The 14,449-nt window shown below is 53.3% G+C and overlaps 1 protein-coding gene across 3 annotated transcripts; it reads right to left on the reverse strand.

Annotated features, from left to right (window-relative positions):
* Positions 1-685: 685 nt before the first annotated feature.
* On the reverse strand, positions 686-11,878 carry LOC123345063 (protein S100-A16-like). 3 transcript variants are annotated; one of them, XM_044981689.1, is made up of 4 exons: positions 3,856-4,005; positions 3,535-3,607; positions 2,445-2,614; positions 686-1,822 (listed from the first exon to the last, which is right to left on the reverse strand). In XM_044981689.1, the coding sequence occupies exons 2-4, from the start codon at positions 3,575-3,577 to the stop codon at positions 1,682-1,684; spliced, it is 354 nt and encodes a 117-aa protein (XP_044837624.1). In that variant the 5' UTR covers positions 3,578-3,607; positions 3,856-4,005; the 3' UTR covers positions 686-1,681. The 3 variants fall into 3 exon arrangements, with proteins under 3 accessions (XP_044837624.1, XP_044837625.1, XP_044837626.1); XM_044981690.1 differs by having other exon boundaries at positions 3,535-3,688; positions 3,856-3,976; XM_044981691.1 differs by lacking the exons at positions 3,535-3,607; positions 3,856-4,005 and adding an exon at positions 11,855-11,878.
* Positions 11,879-14,449: the final 2,571 nt, after the last annotated feature.

The raw sequence follows: 14,449 nt of genomic DNA on the forward strand, positions 1-14,449 counted from the left end.
AACTATAACAGCGTTTAAAAGGGAAGTGGATAAATTCATGGAGGTTGTTAATTAATGGCTATTAGCCAGGATGGGTAAGGAATGGTGTCCATAGCCTCTGTTTGTCAGAGGGTGGAGATGGATGGCAGGAGAGAGATCACTTGATCATTACCTGTTAGGTTCACTCCCTCTGGGGCACCTGGCCGTTGTCGGTAGACAGATACTGTGCTGGAAGGACCTTTGGTCTGACCCAGTATGTCCGTTCTTATATTCTTATGTTCTTATGTCATAGACTTGTGGATTCCAAGACCAGAAGGGATCACTGTGCTAAGCTAAAATGACCAGTATAACACAGGCCATAGGACTGCCCTGAATTAATCCCTGCTTGAACAAGAGCCGATCCTCTAGAAAAACATCCCATTTTGATTTTTAAAACTGTCAGTGTGACGGAGAGCAGGCTGTAGGGGGTGGGGGAGAGATCCCAGTGACGGAGAGCTGGGTCGTGTGGGGCTCCCATGCCAGAGCCAGTGGGGAGGTAGGTGACATGGAGAGCAGAGGCCAGGGCAGATTCGGGGTGTACGGGGTGACTCCCAGCAGTGGGGGAGAGTGTGACAGATTTTTGTTACCAAGCTGCCTGAGGCGTCAGGTGATCAGGCTGAGGCTGCAGGATCATTAGGGGAGGAGATGACGAAGCACGCCAAGTGTCTAAGTTTTAAAGCTTTATTAATAAAACAGCAGCAGAGAGCGCTGGGGGTTCCCATGTCACTCAGAGGAAGGAAGAAAGCGTTAGTGCCCCAAGCCCTAACCCCCTTTCATACTCACACCCGCACTACCTGAGGCTGGCCAAGCCGGGGTGTAATGTAAGAAGAAGAGGGGGAGGGGTGGACAGGAGTTCTTGTCCCATTTACGTGTTGTCCAGGGTCTGCTGTTTTTCTCCGACTTGCTTTGGCTCTCGGGAGCGTTTTTAAGTCCTGGGTTCTTTTGGGGGTGTTTCGTTCAGGGTCCTCTGTTCCTGGTGCTCTTTGTACCAGTCCAAACCGGCTTTCTGTAGCCTCCTCAGCTTTCCCAAAACACACCAGCTCCACGGATGTGAGGCTGTTTTCCCCGTCGCTGACCTTGCCGTCTCGCTCGTTTTTGCAGTCTCTGCGGCCCTGCTCAGCTTGTCGAGTGCCTTGACCTTGGACTGAGGCCAGCATCTTCTCTTCGGAGTTGAAGTGTCGAGGTAACCCGTTCTGTGCACTCTTCCTTCCTCCCCCTTTGGCCTCTCGCAACCTGCAAAGGAATCGTCCACTCCACTCTCACACCTTTAACCCTTCCCAAAATGCCTTGCGATGCTTGCAACAACGTTAGCAACATACAGTGCTGATCTGCCTCCCCAAGGGACCTGAGGGAGGGGGCCATTGGGTTGTGACAAGGTGGGGAGCATGTGAGCAAAGACCGAGGGGTGATCAGGGTGGGATCCAGGCAAGGGGGACAGGGGCAGCTGCAGAAGCATGAGACATGCGGAACGGGGAAGGGGGTGAGGGGTCCCAGCAAGCAGACAGATTAAGGTCGCTGAGTTTAGTGGGGGTGTTTAGCAGACAGATTACGGTTTAGTGGGGGAGGTGCAGGTTTGCTTTGGGTGCATCAGGCAAAGGATTTGGGGGCATTTCCCGTTGAGGCATGTGCCTCGGTTTCCCCACCAGACACAGCTCCCCGGTCACTACTCGTTATAATGGCTGCGCCGGATCACTCGGCAAATCTCTGCGATGAGATCCCAGTACTCGTCGAAGGAGATTTTCTGATCGTTGTTGGCATCCACCGTCTTAAACATGTCCAGCGCTGCCTTCCGGTCCTCTGCGTTCTAAGCTCACCAAGGAAACAGCAAGTCACTGCTGGGGACCCATCGGGCACGTGGATCAGTAATGGGCTTTACTGCCATGTGTGTGTGTGTGCGCGCTGCTGCCCCCTGCTGCAGGGGGGTCAGACTAGCAGGGCTCCCCACACACAGGGGTGTGGGTGTGTGTGTGTAGAAGTGAGATACAAGTCAAGCTCGAGGCCCATTGGCAGGGCTGTGGGGAGCCTGGTCTGGCATAGCAGGGGGGTCAGGGGGTCAGGATTTAGTGCCATTGGCAGAGCTGTGCGGAGCAGCGCTAACTCCTGGGAGAGCAGGGGGATGTGGGCCGGGACTGAGGAGCCCCAGCAGAGCGCTGTGGGGGGGGGGGAGCCAGGGCTGGGCTCATCGGGGTCTCTGGGTTGGGAGTGAGGGGCACCCGCAGAGTTGTGGGGGGATCCCCGGGCTGGGACAGCAGGGGGCTGTAGGTCGGGATTGAGGGGCACCAGTAGAGCTGGCGGGGAGCCCAGGGCAGGGGCAGCAGGGCGCTGGAGGGCAGGGCTGAGGGTCACAGAGAGACTCCCCCCCCCTTTGCTAGGAGCCAGTGGTTGATGTCTCCAGTTGCCTTGGGGAGCCAGTAGCCGGGTCTCACCGTGAGCTGATGGCTCAGCTCATTGCTGAGCAACGTCTGGAAAGCCGCCTGGTCCAGCTCCTTGGGTCCCTCGGAGCCCTCGGCGTATCTGTAGAAGCTGCCCACGATGGCATGGAGGCCCCTTTCCAGCTCAGAGCCCTCCTCTGCCATCTCGTCGGGCTTCCTTCCACCTCCAAAGCAAAGGCAGCTGCCGTCAGTATGGGCCCACCGGCCCCAGAGACCTCAGCTAGGAGCCCCTGTCCTGGGAAGGCTGGGGAGTACCTGCTGCTGGGGATACCAGACCTGCTGCTGTCTGCGGGAGGGAAGGATGGAGGTGTGGGGGGCTACAGAGAGAGATGTGGCCCAGCTCTGCTATGGTGATGGTTGAGCATCACTTTGTGCTAAAGGTCAGCGACTCTACGGGCTCTAAAATCTACCTATGAACTCACATTGTCTTGATATTTTCCCACCCAGCTCCACATCTGAACCTTCATCTCCTTAGGCCTCAATAACCCAGCTGTAAAACAGGGGAAACAGTCCTCATCTTGTCTAGTTAGATTGTAAACTCCCTGGGGCAGGGCCTGTCTCTCCCTGTGTGTCTGTGCAGCGCCCGGCACAGCGGGGCCCTGATCTCAGCTGGGGCAGGGACTGTCTCTCCTTGTGTGTCTGTGCAGCGCCCAGCACAACGAGGCCCTGATCTCGCTGTGTGTCTGTGCAGCGCCTGGCACAATGGGGCCCTGATCTCAACTGGGGTAGGGACTGTCTCTTCCTGTGTGTCTGAGCAGCACCCGGCACAACGGGGCCCTGATCTCAGCTGGGGCAGGGCCTGTCTCTCGCTGTGTGTCTGTGCAGTGCCCGGGACAATGGGTTGTCTAGCTGTTACTCTAATACAAATATCATAACAGCAAGTGGTGGGTGAGTGTGGCTGCAGACGATGGGTTCTGCGTGGGTCTGACAGATTCAGAGGGGAAAGGGGGAGGTTACAGAGAGAATGTTGCATTACACTGAAGAGAGACCCTAGGACTTGGGCCATTGTTATTGGCTGATGTAGTGAAGGCTCCGTGCAGAACCAGGGCCCAGAATGGTCAGATTAGTTAACGACGCCTCTTACCGCTCCTCTCTCCGGACGGCTCCCGCTGCAAACTCTGCCCCATGGGCCCGCAGGGGAAAGTGTTCCTGGGTTGCTAGAGAGACCAGAATCGGGCGTGAGTGAGCACCATGATGATTGCTCAGGAAATCTGTAAGGCTCAGGCCAAGACGGTAGCCTTGAAAAGTAACAAGAGTTAGAAATGGACAATATTGCAAACTATGGCCGTGGCTGTTAAATGGTTAAGATGACCCGCCCGGGGCTAGTAACAGGGACAGAAAAAGAGTGAAAAGAAACAAGAGACACAGCAGAGCCCGGGAAGCCGGCAGTGCAGAGACATGATACCTTACGGCAGGTCCCGGGACAGCGCAGACGGTTGGAAACAGCTGCAGAGAACCTGGGAGAGAGGGACCTGGCGCCCTCTGGTCTGGTCTTGCTGGGCAACAACAAACTCTGGGCACTTTTGTAGTGTTTGAACAATGGAGACAGGAAGGGAACGTGGTGGCCAGAGCAGAATTAAAAGCTGGAACATGGAATGGCTGGAATGGGGCTGCAATGGGGACATTGGGAATGACCCGAACCAGCCACCTAACAAGCCACGGGCAGGGGCCACCCGTAGGATAAGATCCAGGCTCCGGTAAAGCCTGAACCGACACCTAGGCCGAACGGGAGAAGTGAGTGCCCAGGAGGGGGAAGCAGCAAACAACACTGTCACTGGACTGGTAAATCAGATGAGGTTAAAAATGGTCCAGGTGACAGAGCACATGAGGAGACGGGAGCTGCGATTCGATCACAGGGGAGTGATAACAAAGAACTTCCAAGTGGAACCCCAAGAGCGAGCGGGTTAACACCTGGGGTTGCTGCATTAACACACGGAGGTGCCCAGAAACAGTTAACTGCAGCCGGCCAGGGCGCTCCTGCAACCCAGCTGGCAGGCAGACAAAAGCAACAGACACTGCAGGAACAAACAATTTTTTCATGAGCAGGCAACAACCCCCACTCACCGCTGAGAGCCAGGATCAAAACCAGGGGTGCAGGTTCCCATCGTGTTTCACCCCCTCGCTCACAGCTCATCATATAATCTGCATTCTACCCCACTGGTTACGTTTTCCTTTATAGCCTCTCTCCATTTACTACACTCACTGCTGCTGCCTGTACTTTACAATAACGTGACAGAGTTCGCTAATTTCCCTTGCTTCTCACCCCGGTCCCCCCGCCTCCCCTCACTTCTGCCCTCTCTTCCTTTGAAAAGTGAAAAGTTACAGTTATTAAAGACACCCCCATTGCTGAAAAAGATGAAGCAACCGAAAACAAAACAAACAAAGAAAACAAGCTGAAAACTTTGTTTTTAATAAGCCCAAGGAATTAATTATTTTAATCCTTCAGGAATGCAACAGCTGGAATGACTCCTAACTTTTCTGAAGATATGGTTGCCAAGCAACAGAAATGCAGACTCTGCTTCTAATCCTAACCACTGACTAAGATTTGAAACATGGGCTTTTCTTATTTCCATGGAATAGCATTTTTAAAAACAATTGCAAGTTTGTTTTGCATGTCACACATGTTATCCTGTGTTGTATGTTGTTTGTGTCATGTGACTATTAAAAAAAATTGTTGCAACAAAAGTCAGTTTTGTACTTTCTTTTAATAGAAGTGGTACTGCATTATTTTAATATTATGGTTGGCATATAACACCTATTAATTCTTTTGCAAAGCTTAAAAAGGCCTGAGTGATAAATAGATGTGTATATATAGTTTTGCCTCAACAAGTCATGTAATTGCAAACAAAAAGCATTTTCTTTTATTAATCACAGGTTTTTTATTCAAAGGAAACAGCGTAAGGGGAATCTTCAGCATTAACGTCAAGGTAATATTAGTAAAATGTCAATTTCGGGGGGTTATTTTATTAGGGCTGTCAAACAATTAACAAAATTAATCATGATGAATTGCAGTTTTCATCAGACTGTTGAACAGTAATATAATACCATTCTGCTAACCATTCATATGCCCCTTCATGCTTCGGCCACCACTCCAGAGGACATGCTTCCATGCTGCTGATGCTTGTTTAAAAAATAATGCCTTAATTTGTGACTGAACACCTTGACGTATATATTTCATGTTACGGCAGTCTCGGATGATGACCCAGCATATGTTGTTCGATTTAAGAACACTTTCACTGCAGATTTGACCAAACACAGAGGAAGTACTGGTAGGAGATTTCTAAAGCTAACTACAGCACTCAACCCAAGGTTTAAGACTCTGAAGTGCCTTCCAAAATCTGAGAGGGACGCGGTGTTGCGCATGCTGTCAAGAGTCTTAAAAGAGTAACACTCTGATTAGGGAACTAGAGAACCCGAATCCCCCAAAAAGAAAATCAACCTTCTGCTGATGGCATCTAACTCAGATGATGAAAATGAACATGCTTTGGTCCTCACTGCTTTGGATTGTTATCGAGCAGAACCCGTTATCAGCCCAGAAGCATGTCCTCTGGAATGATGGCCAAAGCATGAAGGGGCATTCAAATGTTTAGCATATCTGGCATGTAAATACCTTGCAATGCCGCCTCCAAAAGTGCCATGTGAATGCCTGTTCTCACTTTCAGGTGACATTGTAAATAAGAAGTGGGCAGCATTATCTCCTGCAAATTGTAACCAAACTTGTTTGTCTGAGCGATTGGCTGAACGAGAAGTAAGACTGAGTGGACTTGTAGGCGCTAAAATTTTTGAGTGCAGTTATGTTAAAAAAAATTCTTCATTTGTAAATTGCACTTTCACGATAAAGAGATTGCACTCCAGTACTAGTATTAGGTGAAATGAAAAATACCATTTATTTTGTTTCTTTTTACAGTGCAAATATTTGTAATCAAAACTAATATAAAGTGAGCACTTTACACTCTGTATTCTGTGTTGTAATTTAAATCAATATATTTGAAAATGTAGAAAATGTTCAAAAATATTTATAATAAGTTTAAATTGGTATTCTATTATTGTTTAACACTGTGATTAAAACTGAGATTAATTGCGATTATTTTTTTTAATCGAGTTAATTAGTTTTGAGTTAATTGCATGAGTTAACTGCGATTAATTGACAGCCCTTGTTTTTATAAACTTGTTTGTACCTTCAAATATAATCATAAGAATGTTATAGCAAAGATGTCAAAAATATAACAATATATACTATGCCTGTTTATGCAACATGTTAAAGTTAACCAAACTATTTCAACAGGATTCCATCTTTGTCTACCAAATACAAACAAGTATCATGAAAGTTTTATACCCTCAAAGTGTTTGCATAGACCTGCATTTACTATTCATTTTGGTGTAATTTTATACTCTTTTCTTTTATGTTATGTTGAAGGAAAGCAGTGGTCGGTAAAGTCTGTGCTTCTGAACAGTTAATAAAGGTGGGATTGGGATCACAAGCAAATTAACTCTAAAAAGCTTGGGTAAAAATTCTGTTCTTAACTCTTTTTGCTAAAACAGAGTGCTCAGCCGGGGAGAGCCGGACACTTTCTCACGGAAGATTGAGAACACCCATTTTAGCAATCAAGCACCATGCTTACTATGAAAAAATTGGTAATGCACACGTTAAGGGAAAAGGAATATCTATGCAACAACTGCAAACGTATCTAAAATAGGTCTGTCTGTGCTAAAGACTTGGGAAAATCAGAACAAAAGCAAAGCTTGTGTTATAAAAGACTTGGTCCCTATTTCAGTGCAAACGAACTAAATTAATCTGTGTATTAAATTTGGGTTACTGAACCAAAGAAAAAATGTGAAGCAAAGATGCTATTTGTTAACCAACGTAAGCTGTTGAAGGGGGCATCTCGCAGAAGGAAGACACCAGAAGATCTCAGTGCACAGTGAAAAAACATCCGGGCATCAAGAAAGAGCTTTACAAATAACAGACGGATCAACTACCACTCAGTTTACTGTATATGGATACGAAGTAGGCAACCAGCTAGAAACCACTTGCTGGGCCAGATCTAACTGGTGTTTAAAGACGTGTATTACTGAGTTCATGTGGCTGTGGTTTTAAATCACTGAGCTATGGATACATTTGGCCACAGTGTAAAAGCCACTGTCTGATTGCTGTAACCTTCTCTGTGAAGTGATGTACTAGCCCAGGCCAAAGCGGCTGGGTAGAGACTAGTCCACAGTCTGGGATCTCTCCAAGTAGCAGACTCCAAACTCTAGCTGGAATGATGGGTCACATTTCGAGATGATCCGAATCTGAAGGCCAATTGGAAACAGGCTAATATGAAAAATATATTTTTCTATGTACATAACAGAACATTCACGAGTGTGACTAGCAGGCAGGGGAAACTGTCTCTACGCCTGTAACTCCCGGCATTAAGGGCTGGCTACCGAAGGAGCCGTCCCCTTCTTACAATGCACGTGACATCGCTAAACTGTTTAACCAAATGCAAGAAAACGTGAACCAACTCATTGCCGCAAACCACATAAAGACCAAGGGGAAAACAAATTGGAAAAGAAGCTCTTGGTGCTGCTGATGGCAGTGACATAGTAGCTAGAAATTGTGTGGAGAAATCCCCCCCTTAGCACCAGTCACCGTTTGGGGTCAATGACACTGTTTCAAACAGACGCGTGTTCTTCAAAACACTCGTGTTCGGTGTCTGGGTACCAATATGAAATCCTGACATAGCAATGCCTGATGAACTGGTCACTGTGTCCATTCAGCAGGTTCTCTGGCAGGCAGCATCTCCAAGAAACAGCTGGATCTACGTCAGCTACTGATGTATCACGCAGCAGGGCGAACCTACACGGCATCACCACTCCAGCGTTGTCAGTTTCATGTGCGTGTCTGTCTGCCCTCTCTGTATGACGCGCCGGCCCTGCAGACAGCTGGCTCAGCAGACCTCCATCGATCTGCCCCGAGCGACCACATGCTTGGTTCAGTGACGAAGGTGCTCAGCCAGGTTAATTGCCGACCAAGCACGGTACTAGTGCCCTGTACGTGTACAGATGCACTGAGGCGTGTCTGCCCGTGACACTGGACCAGCTCAGGCAGCGGCGGGACTTTCCACTGCCCCCTAAGCCAGACAAAGATCCCCCTCCTCTGAATCGCTTTTGTACCCAGATCCAAACAAGTGGTGCAGCAGGACCCGCGTGACGTGGTTAGTTACTCCCCTGCACCTTGTACCCGTGGGCTCGACCAAAGCAGCCGTATCCATCAGCCTGGCCTCCGCTTTCCTCGGGGTCGTGTGCTCCTGTACCAGCTGCCAGGATTGTGCTTCTGCCCGGCTTTGTGCTGGGCTGGGCCTGGCCCAGCCTCTGGAGCATGAGCCCGTGAACACCCAGCGCCTGGTATCGCTATGGGGCGCCTGTGTTTTAGCAGCACCAGCGATACTGCTGCCAAGTGCCTGTATCGGACACTGAACTTGGAGGCATCCGCTTTGACACAGGGCCTGGCTTTGGGTCACAGCACGGCCACGGGTCTTACCCCAGGCCCTGTGCTCCAGACTCTCTCGACCACGCCAGCGGTGACACTCTGAGTGGCGTGCACACTAGGGGCGCTTTGCTGGTACGATGCACCAGGCAAGTGCTTCTGGTGTAGACGCAGCCTCTCCCGCCCTGACTCATGTGAGCAGGAGCTCCAGGTTCAGCCCACGCCCTTTACCTCTGTCTGCTGCACCAATCTGCCCCGTGCCCCGTCGTATAACAGCATGGCCAGACCATGCCAGCCCTGGCCCCGCTGCTGGGACCCAGAGGATGCCGGGGTGGAGCAGGGGAGGATGCCGGGGCAGAGGACGGGGGGATGCCAGAGCGGCTGAGAAGGTCCCAGAACTTGGCCTGTCGAGTCCCGCCTGCAGTGTGACAATGATGTGCCCAGCCTGGGAGCGCCCCACTGCCCTCTGCTGGCTCTGAGCTGTACTGCATGTCCACACACCAGAACCGACCCAGCCAATCCAGGCTGCAGTAAGAACAGAGACGCAGCCGGAGCTCAGAGCAGACTCTTTATTCAAGCCATGTTACCAAGTGACAGTGGGTGGCGGAGGGAGGGCAGCCCATAGGGGTTGGGGGAGAGATCCCAGCGACGGGGCAGGGATCGGCGTGGGAGCCCAGCAGCTGGAGAGATGGGTGGGGTGGGGGTCCCATGCCAGGGCTGGATGGGGGCGTTTAATTGTGAGGGATCCTGGCAGCAGGGTAGGGGGTGATATGGGGAGCACAGGCCAGAGTGGATTCGGGGTGTACGGGGTGACTCCCAGCAGTGGGGGAGTTGGGCAGCACTGGGGGGAGTTGGGCAGCATGGAGAGTAAAGGCCGAGGTGTGATCCAGGTGGGATCCTGGTGGTGGGGGAATGGGGGCAGCATGAGATGTGCAGAATGGAGATCGGGGTGGAGGGATCCCAGCAGGCAGATTAAGGTCATTGAGTTTCCAAGAGTGGGGGAGGTGCAGGTTTGCTTTGAGTCTTTAAGGCAAAGGATTTGGAGGCCTTTCCGGATGCGGCGCATGCCTCGGTTTCCCCACCCAACACAACCCCCCCAGTCACTACTCGTTATAATCGCGGCGCCGGATCACTTGGCAAATCCAGGCGATGAGTTGCCAGTACTCGTCGAAGGAGATTTTCTGATCTTTGTTGGCATCTAACTTCTCAAACGTGCGCATCACGGCCGCCTCGACCTCTGTGTTCTAAAACACACCAAAGAAACAGGGAGTCAGCGCTCGGGGCAGCGTCTGGCATGTGGATCAGTAACAGGCTCTACTGCTGGGCTGGATGCAATACCACCCCCTGCTGGAGGGGATCAGCCTAGCAGGGCTCCCCCACACACAGATGTGTGTATAAAGGAGAGGTGAGATACAAGCTCGAAGCCCATTGGCAGAGCTGTGAGGGCTGTGGGGAGCCAGAGCTGGCGTAGCAGGGGGCTGTGGGTCGGGATTGATGGGCTCCGAGGGAGTTCTGGGGGCGGGGGAGCCAGGGCTGGGCTAGCAGGGGGCTGTAGGTCGGGATTGATGGGCTCCGGGGGAGTTCTGGGGGTGGGGGAGCCAGGGCTGGGTTAGCAGGGGGCTGTGGGTCGGGACTGATCTGCTCCGAGGGAGTTCTGGTGGTGGGGAAGCCAGGGCTGGGTTAGCAGGGGCTGCAGGTCAGGATTGAGGGGCACAGGCAGAGCTGGGGGGAGGCCCAGGACTGGGATAGCAGGAGGCTGAAGGGAAGGTCTGAGAGGTATCGGCAGATCCCCTTTGCTAGCAGTCAGTGGTTGATGGCTCTGGTTGCCTTGGGGTGCCAGTAGCCGGGTCTCACCGTGAGCTGATGACTCAACTCATTGCTGAGCAGGTTCTGGAAAGCCGCCTGGTCCAGCGCCTTCGCTCCAGGCGGGCCCTCGGCGTATCTGTAGAAGCTGTCCACAATCACACAGAGGCCGTGTTCCAGCTCAGACCCCTCCCTGGCCGTCTCAGCCGGCTTCCTTCCACCTCCAAAGCAAAGGCAGACGGTGTCAGTGTGGGCCCACCAGCCCCAGAGGCCTCAGCTAGGAAGGCTGGGGCGTACCTGCTGCTGGGGCCACCAGATCTGCTGGAGTCTGGGGGAGGGATGGATGAGGGGTGTGTGGTGGTGGGCTAGATAGAAGGGGCTCATCTCTGCTATGGTGATGGTTGAGCGTCACTTTGTGATTAAAGGTCAGTGACTCGAAGTGCTCTAACGTCGACCTGCGAACGCACATTGTCTTGACATTTTCCCGCCCAGCTCCACATCTGAACCTCCATCTCCTCAGGCCTCAGTAACCCAGCTGTAAAACGGGGAAAACAGACCTGCCCTTTTCTAGTTAGATGGTAAACTCCTTGGGGCAGTGACTCTCTCCCTGTGTGTCTGTGCAGCGCCCGGCACAAGGGGGCCCTGATCTCAGCTGGGGCAGGGACTGTCTCTCGCTGTGTGTCTGTGCAGCGCCTGGCACAACGGGGCCCTGATCTCAGTTGGGGCAGGGACTCTCACTGTGTGTGTCTGTGCAGCGCCTGGCACAACGGGGCCCTGATCTCAGCTGGGGCAGGGACTGTCTCTCTGTGTGTGTCTGTGCAGCGCCTGGCACAACGGGGCCCTGATCTCAGCTGGGGCAGGGACTGTCTCTCGCTGTGTGTCTGTGCAGCACCCGGCACAACGGGGCCCTGATCTGAGTTGGGTCACTCAGCTGTTTCTCTAATGCCGGCAGTTGGTGGGTTCTGGGTGAGTCTGACAGACTCAGAGTATAAGGGGAGTGTGCAGAGAAAATGTTGCATTACACTGAAGAGCGACCCTAGGACTTGGGCTGTTATTATTGGCTGATGTAGTGAAGGCTCCGTGCAGAACCAGGGCCCAGAATGGTCAGGTTCTATAGCGACGCGTCTCTTACCGCTCCTCTCCCCGGACGGCTCCGGCTGCAGACTCTGCCCCATGGGCCCACAGGGGAAAGTGCTTCTGGGTTGCTAGAGAGACCAGAATTGGCAGTGAGTGAGCACCATGACCACGGCTCAGCAAAGAGCTCTCACTGCTACGGACTCAGGGCAGGGATGGGACGGGAATAGGGTGACCAGACAGCAAATGTGAAAAATCAAGATGGAGGTGGGGGGTAATAGGCACTTATATAAGACAAATCCCCAAATATCAGGACTGTCCCTATAAAATCAGGACATCTGGTCACCCTAGACGGGAAAGAGAAGCGCAGGGGGGCTGAATTTCAATGGGAGGGGATTGGTCGCTGGTTAGATGGAACCAGATGGGCATCCTCTTGCCTGGCAAGTTACGAGAGCCCAAGGGCTGGAGCCCCCTTCAAATCCCGTTTGCGCCACAACGCAGGTGCATGGGCTGGCTAGACAAGATGCATCAAAGCCGCCCTTCCAGCCCTGCCCCCGGCCTGCGTCCAAAGAACTGCCCTGTGCCCCGCGATCCGTGGAAAGGCTGGAAGGGTTTGTGTCTGGGGAGATCCCAACTCTGGGCCCCCAGCCTGTCTCTGGTGGCGTGTGAAGCAGGGTCACGTTCTCCAGGCCAGAAACCAGCCGTGGTCACGCAGAGACTACGAGGACGTCTCCGCTGCAGTCAAACCCTGGGGGCTGGGCCGTGGCTGATGACTCCGGCTTGGGCCGCGGGGTTGTAGAATTGCCGGGTGGCTGCTCGGGTGCAGCAGGGGTAGGGGCTTAGACCCCAGGATCCAGAGTGAGCCGGAGTGGCTGCACTGCAGTTGAATAGCCCCACGAGCCTGCAGCCGCTGACAGGTCTCCCTGGGCCAGGGTCTGGGCTAGACGCTGGCAGTGCTCAAAGGCCTGGGAAATAGGCTCTGGCGCTTCCCACTGTCAGCAAACTGCCCGGGGTCCTGGTGACTGGGGGCCCAGTTGGGCTGGGACATTTAAAGCCGAGCAGGATGCTCACTCACCTGGGTGGGGGCTGCTGCTCCCAAGGACCGGGAAAGCCTGAGATCCGAGCGGGCTGCAAACAGAGGCCGGGTGTGGGGCAGGGCGCCGGGGGCTATTTCTGGGACGGTGCCTCATCTGGGACGAGACAGCTGGTCCCGGAGTGGCAGGTGGCAGGGTGACGGGGACTGGGCTGCCGGGGAGGAGTCTGGGCACCGACACAGGAACGGAGACGGGGGCCTGCTGTGACGCAGCTAAAGCCGGGGGACGGGGGGGCTGATCCGAACCCTCCCCTCCCAGCAGGGTCCGTGATCAGTGACAGCAGGAATAGAGCTCAGGAAAGGAGGGAAGCCTACTGGGACCCAAGCGTAGCCAGAGGGACTCCTTAATCACAACAGAGCCTCTGGGGGTTTGTCTACACTGCCTTGTAAACCCAGGTCTGTGGGATCCGGACTGGAGCATCCACAGCGCATTGTAAACCCAGATCTGGTCTGTGGGACCCAGCCTTGAGTGTCCCCACTGCATTATAAACCCGGATCTGGCCTGTGGGCCCCGGCCTTGTGGACATGTTGTTTCCAAGTTTGTGCTTGCAGTGTGAACCTGGGCTGACAACTGCTGGCTCCGGGCCTCACAGCCATGCTAGCCGGTCCACACTGCACCACACAGACCTTCTGACTCCGGTCTGTGACTTGAACTGTGTCCACACTGAAAAACGACAGGGGCTCAGACACACTTGAATAAAGACCGTAGGCCATGCTGACAGGACGGGGGACTTTATCCTGGGAATGGTGGCAGATAATGAGCTGGACATGAGCTCCCAGTGCGATGCTGTGAGCAGACGAGCTAATGTGCCCCTGGGATGTATAAACGGGATCTCGAGTAGGAGCCAGGAGGTTATTTTACCTCTGGATTTCGCCCTGCTGCGACCGCGGCTGGGATTCTATCCTGGTGCCAGAAGGATGTTGATAAATCACAGAGGGCTCAGGGAAGAGCCACGAGGATTAAAGGATTAGAAAACCTGCCGTACAGTGATGGACTCCGGGAGCTCAAACTACTTAGCTTAACAAAGAGAAGGTGAAGGAGAGAGTTGATCACCGTCTGTCAGTACCTACGTGGGGAACAAATATTTAACAATGGGCTCCTCAATCCAGCCCCCCTGAGCCTCATTAACAGCCTCTCCTGGGGCCTGAGAGGGGGCAGCTGTGGCAGGGGCTGCAGGGAGCAGGAGGTTCTTGACCAAGGAGTTGGGCTGGGAAGATGGAGCCAGAGGGCGGAGCAGCTGGGGGGGAGTTGGGCAGGGAAGATGGAGCCAGAGGGCGGAGCAGCAGATGGGGTTGGGCCGGGAAGATGGAGCCAGGGGGCGGAGCAGCAGGGGGGTTGGGCCGGGAAGGTGGAGCCAGAGGGCGGAGCAGCAGATGGGGTTGGGCCGGGAAGATGGAGCCAGAGGGCGGAGCAGCAGGGGGGGGTTGGGCAGGGAAGATGGAGCTGTTGCCGGCACAAAGGCCCGAGGCGACAGCAACAGTGGTTCGTTGCCCGGAGTGCCTCGCTCCAATAGACACACCAGGGTGGAGAAGCAAAAAAAGGTTTATTTGAGCCCAAAA

Source organism: Mauremys mutica, chromosome 12 (assembly GCF_020497125.1).
Source record: "Mauremys mutica isolate MM-2020 ecotype Southern chromosome 12, ASM2049712v1, whole genome shotgun sequence".
In the NCBI taxonomy this organism is placed as follows: Eukaryota; Metazoa; Chordata; order Testudines; family Geoemydidae; genus Mauremys; species Mauremys mutica.

Bases quoted from the DNA above. Each gene is read 5' to 3' on its own strand.
- LOC123345063 (XM_044981689.1), bottom strand. From the start codon at position 3,577: ATGGGGCAGAGTTTGCAGCGGGAGCCGTCCGGAGAGAGGAGCG. The intron at 2,615-3,534 runs GTAAGAGGCGTC...TTTGCTTTGGAG, and splicing joins GCCGTCCGGAGAGAGGAGCG to GTGGAAGGAAGCCCGACGAG. The intron at 1,823-2,444 runs GTGAGACCCGGC...TGGTGAGCTTAG, and splicing joins AGCTGAGCCATCAGCTCACG to AACGCAGAGGACCGGAAGGC.